At 37.4% G+C, this 12,667-nt stretch overlaps 1 protein-coding gene across 1 annotated transcript in view; it reads left to right on the forward strand.

The window, feature by feature from the left end:
• gldc (glycine dehydrogenase (decarboxylating)) overlaps window positions 1–12,667 on the forward strand; it is a 28,507-nt gene that overhangs the window by 8,593 nt on the left and 7,247 nt on the right. The window contains exons 4-18 of the mRNA XM_047381083.1: window positions 77–212; window positions 583–747; window positions 916–993; window positions 1,161–1,308; window positions 1,832–2,028; window positions 2,121–2,217; window positions 2,361–2,466; window positions 3,867–4,006; window positions 5,458–5,538; window positions 5,696–5,793; window positions 7,403–7,487; window positions 7,573–7,614; window positions 8,683–8,825; window positions 10,764–10,839; window positions 12,186–12,311. Of these exons, the coding sequence (XP_047237039.1) occupies window positions 77–212; window positions 583–747; window positions 916–993; window positions 1,161–1,308; window positions 1,832–2,028; window positions 2,121–2,217; window positions 2,361–2,466; window positions 3,867–4,006; window positions 5,458–5,538; window positions 5,696–5,793; window positions 7,403–7,487; window positions 7,573–7,614; window positions 8,683–8,825; window positions 10,764–10,839; window positions 12,186–12,311 (1,718 nt within the window). The remainder of the gene's footprint in view (window positions 1–76; window positions 213–582; window positions 748–915; window positions 994–1,160; window positions 1,309–1,831; window positions 2,029–2,120; window positions 2,218–2,360; window positions 2,467–3,866; window positions 4,007–5,457; window positions 5,539–5,695; window positions 5,794–7,402; window positions 7,488–7,572; window positions 7,615–8,682; window positions 8,826–10,763; window positions 10,840–12,185; window positions 12,312–12,667) is intronic.

Consider the following 12,667-nt stretch of genomic DNA (forward strand, 5'->3'; position numbering starts at 1 on the left):
TATAGTTTCAGGTGTTTAAAATCTACAGACATATCATTTTATAGAAAACAAAATACTTAATTTTTTTTTTTTTTAGGTGAAAATGAGGTTCTGGAGGCTTTACAGAAGATTGCGTCCAAAAACAAAGTTTGGAGGTCCTATATCGGGATGGGCTACTACAACTGCTCAGTACCGCCACCCATCCAGCGCAATCTCCTGGAGAATGCTGGCTGGTGAGTATCTTAAGGTGAAACCTTATGGAAAAGTGAAAGTCCCATGAAGAGGTTATCTTGTGTTGCGGTCATGGATGACTAATTGGTTTATGAGTTTGGGTTCCTTGTTGCAGTTAATCTGAGGCCTTGTAATATGACTCATGTAAAAATAGATGATCTACTTCTGTCCAGCTTTCTGCTAGACACGATTCTCTGTCACCCAAGTCCAAGCCAGCCATCCCTGTCCATGTTTTATCTGAACTCCCTGGCCATGAGGAGACGCACAATGCATTCCACAGGCCGTCCCGCTGCCTTGATTAACAACAGCTTTGGCCTATTGTCCTCGTGTCCAAACTCGTTCACTTGATTCACTGCGAGTTTTTGTCCTCAGGGTGACTCAGTACACGCCTTACCAGCCGGAGGTCTCTCAGGGCCGCCTGGAGTCCCTCCTCAATTATCAGACCATGATCTGTGACATCACAGGCATGCCTGTGGCCAACGCCTCACTGCTGGATGAAGGGACGGCTGCAGCAGAGGCCATGCAGCTCTGCCACAGGTATAACTCCAACTTGTAGGAAAACATAAATATACTCAGAATGTGAAGTTATATGTGTTGATGATTCATCGCCATTAGAAACTGTTGAAGCCTCAGTGCATAACAAATAGATTTTGGTTGGAGGTTTAGTTTTGCTAATGGAAGCCTCGGTTGTTTTGTCTTTCACAGACAGAACAAAAGACGAACCTTTTACATTGACCCACGCTGCCATCCTCAGACCATTGCCGTGGTGCAGACCAGAGCGAAGTATGTCCTATAAACTTAAAATACATGTTTGATCTTGTGAGTAAACTCAAATACAAAAAACTGTAAATGAAGGACAGTAAATGAACCATCCTGTGTTAATACGTATGTGTAGCTCACCATAAGTCCTAAACATTAAATCTACATCAAGCTCTCCTTGTTGTTCGCAGCTACATTGGAGTAAAAACTGTTCTGAAGCAGCCTCATGAGATGGATTTCAGTGGGAAGGATGTGAGTGGTGTGCTCTTCCAGTATCCAGACACTGATGGCAGAGTGGAGGACTTTACTGCCCTTGTGGACAGAGCACACAAGGGAGGGGTAAGAGAGCTTTAACTGCATAAAAACACAGGTTTATATCGTGTAACGAGTCTTTAATTGAATAGCTGCAAAGACAAAACACTGGTCTGTTACTTCATGTGGGTGTAAAAAGCATTATTCTAAAAGCTCATTAAAAACGGTCATTATAAACATACTGGGTATTTTTAACCAGCTTTTAGAATAATGCTTTTTACCGATGACACACATTTATACTTTAATAGGCAACATCACAAAAAAATGTATCTCCAGACTTAATTTACTATGTCATTTTACTAATCCATCCATCCATCCATCGCAGCTGTGCCATAGTGGGAAGAATTGTCTTGGTATCGGAGAGTTGTTGGGTTTTATCTGTTAAAGCATTGACTTTTGGAATGAAAAACTTGTGTAGGAACCCTGCTGAGTAAACCCCATAGAGAGTGTGTTATAAGTAGAAAATGTAGAACAGTTGCAGCGAAAGGAGTTTTTATTTTTTTTATTTTAGTCAGCAATGGCCATGTCTAAATCAGCTTTTTTTCCTCAGGCCATGGCCTGTTGTTCCACTGACCTGCTCGCACTCTGTGTTCTCCGCCCCCCTGGAGAGTTCGGAGTTGATGTTGCACTGGGCAGCTCCCAGAGGTTTGGGGTTCCCCTGTGCTATGGCGGCCCACACGCTGCCTTCTTTGCAGTTAAAGACAACCTGGTCCGGATGATGCCTGGCCGAATGGTTGGAGTTACCAGGTAAGAATCTACAGCCGCACTTTAAAAAATGGCTGATTTTCTTTTAGTATAAAAATATTGTTCTGAGAATGTTTGTGTGTTTGTTATTTTAGGGATGCAGCAGGCAAGGAAGTGTATCGTCTTGCACTACAGACCAGAGAGCAGCACATCCGCAGAGACAAGGCGACCAGCAACATTTGCACTGCACAAGTATGACCCTACTAATGTTTGTTCAGTCTTGCTTACTGTGAGAAATTTATGAGGTTTATCAATTATTGCTGTCATGGTGGATTTTTAAACAAAGGTTGCCATTTTTGTCTTCTGTGGGCAAATAATCATTTTATTTCCTGGAGGCTCTGCTTGCAAACATGGCAGCCATGTATGCCCTGTATCACGGCCCACAAGGACTTGGACACATTGCTAAGAGGACACACAATGCTGCTCTGATCCTTGCTGAAGGTAATTTTTCACTTCCATTGTGATGAAAATGCATTAGTTGGATGCAGATAAACTGTTAGAAATCATTAACTGCTATAGGATGTTTATTCAATGGAGTTTGTGACCATCTTGATCATCTTCTATGTTTCATCAAAAATAGGTTCTAAGATCCCATTGAGTTTTCATTTAAGAGCAAAGAATTATGCAGATGATGCAATGTTTTCAGAGTTACATTTTTTTAAGTTCATTCAAATGTGATATGATAATGCAGTGGTGTTTTTTGATCATGAGACTGGAGTTCAGTTGATGGCGGAGAGCTCAACGTTTGGATGTAGTAGTGTAGACATTGGAAGCCACAACGTTCTAGACTTCCAAGATGTAAAAATAAACCGAACGCTCCCTGAAGCTTTGTTTCTTATTATATTCAGCTATACTGAATCTGAACTCGGGGTTAGCTTGGATACTATGACTTTCCAATTACAACAATTACAACTTCAGGGGGCGTTCTCTTAGTTTTTACATCTTAGAACTCTAGCACGTTCCTGCTTCAGAGTCTACACTTCTACTACTAGATCCAAGAGTTGGAACTGGTGTTTTTTAGGGACAATTCATCAGCAGCAACTGGAAAAATTACTATTGCATAAGTTTATCTCATTTCATACTGAGAAAAATTCGCAAACCTTTTGTTATTTGTTTAGTGTAATTGTGTATATAATCTACAAAACTGTTCAACAGTTCAAATCTTTATACAAGAATAGGGTCATTATGAGATACAAGATGTAATAATTGTTATTTTGTTAGTACTATTATTGGAAATGAAAGTATCATTGTTACTACCTAAATAGTTTGACTATAATACAAGGAATGACTATTGATAATGCTGCGGCTGTAGTTATTATTATAGACTTCATAAGCATTTGATAAGAATGACAAGTTTCTAAATATTTTTTGGATGTATAATGTAGCATACTAATATTTAATCTACGTGCTATACAAATTAGAACAGTAAGGCATGATAATGGTGATGCATGGAGTGGGATTAAATAAATTAATACTTCCACCTACTCCTTTGAATACCTAATCTATAATGTTATACTGTTGATAAATTGCACAAATTTAAATAAAACAAAACAAACAATAAAAATGACTAAATACATTATCTCGTGTTTTTTTTTAAATATATATATATACACCACAAAAAATCCAGGAGGTTGTAGCAATACTTTTATTTCTTAATGTTTTTATATTTTCTTTTTTAAATTTACACTTTTATTAGATAATGTACTATTTTATGATTCTGTGTGTGTGTGTGTATATTTTCCTTTAAAATAACTGAACAGGGACCCTGTATAGGAGCATTAAACTATTAGAAAAACAAATTTAACAGTGATTTAACTTTTCTTCGCTTCCATTTGTGTCAGGTCTGAAGAGAGCAGGCCATCGGCTCCACAGCGACATGTTTTTTGATACCCTGAAGGTAAACTGTAGCGTGGCTGCCAAAGACATCCTGGAGAGAGCTGTGCAGAGACAAATAAACCTGCGAGTCTACTCTGAGGGAGTGGTGAGTCCCCATATTCTCTGAAATATGGAAGCAAATCGTACCATATTTCAAATGAAAAAGCATTTTCTGAAATGCTTTTTCATTTTAAGAATGTGGCTGCATTGTTTGACTCATAAATGAAATTAGTAATCAATAATCCTATTTGCATTTTAATTTTCTTCTTCAAGACTGCTCATTCTTTCACTTAATTAAAATGAAAAAGACATTTGAGATTTATTTTTCAAAATGTAGCCCAGCAAATGGATACCAAAATTAAATTTGAAATGTTAAATTTGAAAATGAAAAAGCATTTCCAGAAATGCTTTTTCATTTTAAGAATGTGACTGCATTATTTGACCCATAAATAAAATTAGTAATCAATCATCCTATTTGTATTTGCATTTCCTTTTGAAATATGGTAACGATTTGCTTCCATACTAAAAGCACTGAGCCAGTGATTTAATCACGGAGGTGGAACAACACTGAATACCAAAACCATTAGAAGTCAAAAAGGTTTCCAGTTTCAACATGCTCTTGGTATTTGCCGTTGTAACGAATGGTGGAAATGAACGTTTACGTGACAGGATCATGGAAATGTCAAGATCGTAAAAGACCACTGAAAAAGCAGTTAGTCAGGTCGGTGGTACTTTCGTTTTTAAATTGATTTCATCCGAAAAGTCTGTTTAGTATGTTAAAGAAAGAGGTACAACTTGTCATTAATCAGTAGAACAGCAAATACTGAATGAAAACGGCAACCAAGAACACATGAATTTATAACTGCACCTCATCTGATGAATATGCAAATATATGAAAACGTAACACTTTTGGCCTCAGTTCAGCTAAACATTCAAGTCAAGTACACTCACTAAGTTTTTTTTTTTAGTTTTTTTTTAGTATGAAGTAATATGGATAGAGGGTGGCAAAGCAGAAAAATAATAAGAATCTGTCATGATTTATCTTCTACAGTCATACTCAATAAATTAGAATGTGTTCCAATGAGGATTGTTTGACAGATTAAGAGAATGTTTTGAAAAAAACTAATTTTTTGTATAATACATATTTTTCAAAAGCCTACATTTCCATATCAAAAACATATTTTTTTTTATTGGTGTGATGTAATGTTCTTATCCTAAATTACGTATTTTCATTAGCTGTAAGCACAAAATCCTCATTTAACAAAAATAAAGGCTTTAAAACATGAGTTTATGTACAGTTTGTGTAATCTAAATAATGTGTTTCACTTAATGAGTTAAGTTACTGAAATAATCTTTTCAACAATATTCGAATTTATTGAATGGGTCTGTACATACTCCGTTTTTGATTTGTATCAAACACGCTAGGACAGAAAGTGTGAGCTACGTTTTTACCTCAGTGTGTGTATGTTTGCTTTTTTATTGTAGTAATTTGTTTAAGACGGATGCTCTGTTGTCCAAGTTTTATTATGTTATAAATTCTCGCCTCTCCACACACAGCTGGGTGTCTCTTTGGATGAAACGGTGACTGAACGGGACTTGGATGACTTGCTCTGGGTCTTCGGTTGTGAATCTTCAGCTGTACGTTGCACCTGAAATTTATTCATCTATTTATTCTTTCATTCATTAGTGATTCGTGTTTTTGAAATAATAGTTCTTTACAATTGCAGGTACAGTTCAACCCATTATGTGATTTTTCTTTTTTTTTTTGTAATTTGTAATATTTTCTATTTTACAGGAGCTGATTGCTGAAAAGATGGGTGAGCGGGTGATGGGGATCATGGGAAGTCCTTTTAAGAGGACCAGCAAGTTCCTCACACACCAGGTCTTCAACAGGTTGGTGACCAGCTTATTTCTCTGGTTCATGCAGTGCCTTCCAGAAAGGAATTTGTCACATTGCAAATACAAACTTCAATGTGTTTTTTGGGGGATTGGCTTTTATTTTACAGAACAATGTTCATAATTGTGAGGTGAAGGAGGATAATGTTTTTCACAAAGATCAGAAAAGTGTGCTGTTTTATATGGAGTCAGTGCCCTTTACTCTGATACCCCAAAACAAAATCCAGTGAAACCACACTTCTTTCAGAAGTCCTTAAATTGGTAAACAGAGTCCAGCTGTGTGACATTTAATCTCAATATAAATCCATCTGTTCTGTGGAGGTTTCAAGGATTTGTTGGAGAACATAAGTGAACAAACAGCATCATGAAGACCAAGGAACACAGGACAAGTCTGGGAGAAAGCTTGAGAAGCTGTCCACACAGCACCACAAATCTGGACTTAACAGAAGAGTTGCTGGGAGAAAACCACTGTTGAAAGAAAGCAACAAAAAGAAGCCTCATTTGCCATTTTCTACAAAGCTACGTAGCGGACACAGCAAACATCTGGAAGAAGGTGCTCTTGTAGGACAAAAATTCAACATTTTGGCCCACATGCAAAGCACTGTGGTAGAAAACTAACACGTCACCTGAAACACATCAGACCCACAGTGAAACATGGTGGTGGCAGCATCATGCTGTAGGAATGCTTTTTTTCACTGGCAGAGGATCTGGCTACACAGGGCAATACTGAAAGAAAACAAGTTAGAGACTGGGGCCAAGGGTCTCCATCTAACAGGACATCGACCCTAAATTAATTTGTTAGAATGGCCCAGTCAAAGTATAGACACACATTCAATTGATATGTGACAAAATGTGAAAATTGACGTTTAGAGGTAAAAAGCTGGCAGACATCCCCCCCAAAGTTGCTTCTATAAAGTATGAACTCAGGGAGACTGAATATAAATGCATGCCAGAGATTTTCATTTATAAAAAACTTTGGAACCCATGAACAGTTTCCTTCCTTTCCTTTCACAACTATGTGCTACTTTGGGTTGGTCTATGACATAAAATCCCAGTAAAATACACTGAAGTTGGTGTCTGCAATGTGACAAAATCAGGAAATAATTGAGGGCCATGAAAACCTTTTATAAAACACTTCACAATAATGGTGTTCTGGTACAATCACTGGCCCTTTATAGAATCATAAATTATTTGGCAATATTGGCATCTTCTCACCAAGCACCACTGATGTTAAACAAAAGTATTTTGGTATCTTTCATAGTTGAAAATGATCACTTGTTTGCAGGAAGAATGTGACTGAAGACGAAACCCTGCTGTTCATAGATTTACTTTGGTGCTCTGAAATTAACCGATTTCTGCAGGAGCCATTCTGTTATGATGTAATGGCTGATTAAACGCTCCACTTTGCATGTCTAAAAACAGACCGTATAACTTTTATTGGAGCCATAAAGTATTAGTCCATTTATTCTATGATGTAATTACTGAGATATGTGCAAAACCGCTTTGTCATCCATCTCTATAAAGCCTTTGCTTTTAATCCAGTTTATGTTTGGCTGTTTGTGTCCCCATTTATATCTTTGTGTTTTTGTTTCATCTATTTATTCAGTTACCACTCTGAGACCAACATTGTTCGATACATGAAGCGCCTGGAAAACAAAGACATTTCCCTGGTGCACAGCATGATACCACTGGTTAGTCTTACAAGACATTGAAGTTTAGATATGAATGCCTATAATTTTCTAATGGCGAATTAAAGTCATTTTTTTTTGTCTTTAGGGCTCCTGCACCATGAAGCTCAACAGTTCATCGGAGCTCATGGTGAGTTGATCTGGCAACCCTCGGTGGTTTTAGGACCCCTGGTAAAGATGCCTGAAATAACTGAACCTGAAAAAATGTTCATATTTTATCCCAGTATCATCATTTCACACATAAAATTGGGAAAAATGTAGCTTTAATTTGAGTCAATTTATTCCCAGAGAAAACAATATTTTGTTAGAAAATAGTTGTCTTCACCTAGAAAAATTCCTATTAAAATAAAAGTAATTTCAATTATTTTAAAACTGTTCTTCACTTTGTCATCGGAATATCTGGGTAATTTTTTTTATCAAATATTTTCAGTTTCCCTGGCGTATAAATATGAGAGGTCCATTTCTTTTAGACCTTTTCAAAATGGGAAAGACGAGAGAAGATGCCTTCTTACGTCGGGAAATACTTATTAACCAGTTATTAATATCGACTCATTCAGGTCCGCCTTAAGGGAATTGCATGTTTTTCCCATTTTGAAGAGTAGCTTAGATAAACTGACCTCTGTATCCCATCCTATGTATACCCCAAGGAAACAGGAAGTGCTGGATTACTAATTAAAAGTTCCTCAACATCCTGATCAGCTCCAAAAAAGGTTCAAGGTTTAAGTTTAAACTAAATGTAACTATAGTATTTTTTTTTACTATTTTAGATTAGATAGATTTGTTGTACTCAGAAAGGAAATTATTTTGTCACTATAGAGTATAAAATGAATTTGTGCAATCAGATTAAACACATTATTTTGTACATCATAAAGTATAATGGATATAATAAATACTATAAAAGTATAAAGATATATATTTTATTATATTTCAAATGAAGTTTGATCAAATTAATGCAAATTGGATTCTTTTGTACTCTGAAGAAATGTACTGAAATAAAATGTATTCAGACTTTTAGTGAAAGTTTGTTACATTGACTACGGTCATTTTGAGGCTCACAACACATCTTTACAGGTGGTGCCAATGAGCGTCTTCATAAAATGACATTAGAACTTTCTTACCGTCTGTTTTCTTATCTTATTGACTAGTTTAAAATGATTTTGTTTTTTGTTACTTCTCTCACTGAGTTTTCCTTCCTCAGCCCATCACGTGGAGAGAGTTTGCCCATATCCACCCCTTCGTGCCTCTGGATCAAGCTGAAGGTTACCAGAAACTTTTCAGGCAGCTGGAGAAGGATCTCTGTGAGGTGACGGGTTACGATAAGATCTCTTTCCAGCCGAACAGGTGATGTCACAAACTTTTCACCGTTAGCTTTCTGCAGTTTCTAAATGTATAGCATTTTGACCCAAGCTTTTGTTTTAATTTGGAAGGCGTCCCACCATCTCAAGTTCCACAAAATAAATGAATCATCCATCTAGTTTATAAGCCAAAGAGCTTTTTTTTTTTTGGAAGCTGTTTAGGGCAAGGTAGCGTATTTAAGGTGGGACATCAATGAAGGTGGCTCCTAGAGAAGTGTTTTGCTATAACATTTAGCAGGTTTCGATCAAATTCAATTTAGAAAACCGCACATTTTCGTCACAGTGTCTATTAATAAGGGATATTAGGCCTCATGTCCTCAAAGTTTGAATTTATTGGGTCTTCTTGTTCTCTGGCCTTTCTAGAAGATAAAGAGATTAAAGCTGATACCAGGATTTAAATTGAACTTTGAAACCTAAATAAAGCTGCAACATAAAGTAAGAACATATGTGTTTTTGTTGATTGTTACAATGCTTCTTGGCAATTTAACCTATGCTGTTGAAAATGCCTGTTAATTTATCTTGGACTCGGTCACAATTGTGAGGAAAATGCATTTATGGGTTGAGCAGCAAAGCTGAGGATGAGGGCTGCATGCACCCATGAAAAACTTGCCAATTTCTGTCTGCCATTATCAAACAACGTTTGGAGGAGGTAGTGTGATGATGTGGAGAGGTATCTTCTTAACTTCTTAAAAAAGGTTGCCTTGTCATCACTGGAGATGATCTCACTGTTGAGAGATATTGAGATGAGATTCTGCAGCTAGTGGCGATCCTTTATCTCCACTTTTGGGGACAAACCTTTATCCCACAAGACGTCAAAGCTGGACCCCACAGAGGACACAGAGGAGGGTTTGTTGAAAGCTTCAACATTTGGAGGTGGAGAGGATGGAATAGCCAGCCTGCAGTCCTAACCTCAACCCCATAGGACACTTGTGTGATCATCTATGGGATGGAACCACATTGGCTGACTTGTGACAAATGTTGGTTGAGAAATGGGATGCCTCCCACAACAGAGTGTGACCAAGCTGGTGGCCAGCATGTGGAGGTCCCAGGTTGCTGTGGTTGCATTTAGATCTTCCACACACTACTGAGGCCCTGTTTGTTGAATAAATTGATTGTTAAACTGTCAATATGTCTCGTTTCTTCAAACTTCAAGCTAATCCAATAAACTGTAAACGTCAGTCAATATTAGCATAAGCTGTTTTTAAGGCACAACCTACATCCTCTAGTCCACTGCTTAGCCCACAAACATTTTCTGTACTAGTGTAGCATCATTTAAAGTGAGACAAACAGTAAAAGATCTATTGCTGTAAAGCATTGTTGCCACAAATAAATGGCCAACTAGACACAGTTTTTATTACTTTTTGCACTAACGTGATATAAGCATTGTTCCTAACTTCCTAGTTGTTTTTGGCAGATTTAAGATCTGCTCTTATCATAAATGTGGTTTTACATAATTTATAGGCCAGGAAAGGATTTAGATGTACTCATATTTTGTGTCTCATCATAAATAATTTACTTTACTGGCATTACATGCATAGTCTCAGGCAAAGCTCTCAGTATCTAGTTTGCAGATATGGTAGGCAATTAAAAAAATGTTGTTTGATTTAGAGCTGAGTTTATAATTAGTTTATTACTAATCTTTAGTTGCATATTACCAGTTTTAAGTCTGAATCACACATTTATAGCTGGTTTCAGCCACTATTCTTTAATCAAACATCAGGCACTTCATGGATTCCCAGGTTTCCCCTGATAAAGTGCACACCCACCTTTTACTGTTATCAGCAGTGTTGGCCAAGAGAGTTTATCATGAAGCTGGCTTTTCGTCCTGTCTTTTGCTCTTTTGGTACAATAAACTGCTCTTTGTACTTTGCTGGGCTCAAGTATGTGTGAGATGCATGACCGAACTGTTTGCCCTCTTTTCCAGTGGCGCTCAGGGGGAGTACGCTGGCCTGGCTGCCATAAAAGCCTACCTTAACTCAAAGGGAGAGCTTTCCAGAAGTGTAAGTGTGCCTATGGAAAGAAAGATCTATCTAACCAGACAAAACTAAGTGTGAATATCTGGAGAATAACAGGATTTAATACTGCTTAATGCTTTCATTCAATTAACACAAATTAGCCTGAATAAATATTAAATCCCAGATATAGTAAGAAACTATTCAGTCACTGCTAACGTTTAAACATTCAGAAAACTGACAGCGACTCTTAAGACAGCTGCATATAAAAGTGCAGCAGAGCCAGGATAGACGTCTGTATGCGCAGATAAGACAATCATTCCTGTTAAGATTGAATGCCCAAAGGTGAAATTGGAGTTGTTGTCTTATCACGGTGATGGTGAGTTTAAATTCATCATTGCTGTATTTCACCCCTTCAGAAAAAAAATAATTAAAAGGACCGTTTGTACAAGTTAACTGAAAATAATTACTTAGCTGCTGCACACATATAAACAAAAAATATGAATGTAAAATGTAAATCACGTTTAATGATAACATATCTGATTAGAAAAGATTTCCAGTCACCTTTAATTTCTCAGATTCACTGATCTCTGCTGACTAGGAGATATTTTTGCGGAAAGTTGTTCCTGAACATTAGATTTACTTTTGCCTTCTACAGCAGGTCACGTTGATATCACAGATTAACGTGTTTTAGGTAAGATTGCCTTCAGTATCCCAACATGTTGATTGGCTGCATTCGGGACAGGACTTTGATAAAACACAGGTTAAAGAATTGCTGATTCGAGGATTTCTTTTTAATTTTCTTCTTCTCGCCTTTGTTTTCAATAGCTTCCTCATAAATACATCTTAGATAGTGGACTGATCCCTGCTAGCAGTCAAGGTCCAATCTGACAACAGTGCAAACAAAGAGCTCAAGGCAATGTGATCCAACCACAGGCCATCCACCTTCAAGATTCCATATTTGGATGTTTTAAGACTCCCCCATACAGGTGTCTGTTAACTTTGGCTGACCCACAGGTCTTAGTGCCCCGCTGTTCTTTGTGACCAAGTTGCAAAATGCCAGAAGTGTCCTCCTAATAAGGGATCAAATCAATTAGCTGTCAACAGGCAGGTTACTCATTAGTCAGTGCTGTGCAGTGGAAAACAAGCTACAGAGTTTACCCTCTGAAGCCCTGCGGTCGTTGTAACAAAAATCAAATATGTTTTGGATATTTTTGCCATTTATTAAAATCCTGTGGTCATGTGTGAAGTTTTTGTTCAGATTTTCTGGCACAGCCCACATAGAAAGATTTTCGATTATTATTAAAATAAGTAGATTAACCAACCCACAGTTATCTTACATTTTTCATCTGCTTGTCTTCACTTTGACACTTCTGGTCTCCCTGTCGGTCCAGATCTGTCTCATCCCAAAGTCCGCTCATGGCACCAACCCAGCGAGCGCTCAGATGGCGGGCATGAAGGTTCAGGTGGTGGAGGTCGACAAAGACGGCAACATTGACCTGGCACACCTCAAGACTCTGGTGAGAAATGATCACAGATGGATAATGAGAGCTCTGAAAAGTGTTTAACAGCATTGAACAGGGATTTACCTGCCAACATATTCTTACACCTTGTACTCTTTCATGTTTTGTCACATTACATTGACAAACCACTATGTATTTCAGTTGGATTTTATGTGATAGACAAACACAAAGTATTGTGAACTGTGAAGTGGAAGGTAAAAACATGGGTTTTTAATTTTTATATAAATGCTTACATTTTCAGTCCCCCTGAGTAAATAATAGAACCACCTTTTGATGCAAGTTGAATGCTTTAGGAAGGCACTCTGAGCACCTCAAGATTGATTGCACAGACTGAGTCTACAGATCATTATATC

This window comes from Girardinichthys multiradiatus, chromosome 12 (assembly GCF_021462225.1).
Source record: "Girardinichthys multiradiatus isolate DD_20200921_A chromosome 12, DD_fGirMul_XY1, whole genome shotgun sequence".
In the NCBI taxonomy this organism is placed as follows: domain Eukaryota; kingdom Metazoa; phylum Chordata; class Actinopteri; order Cyprinodontiformes; family Goodeidae; genus Girardinichthys; species Girardinichthys multiradiatus.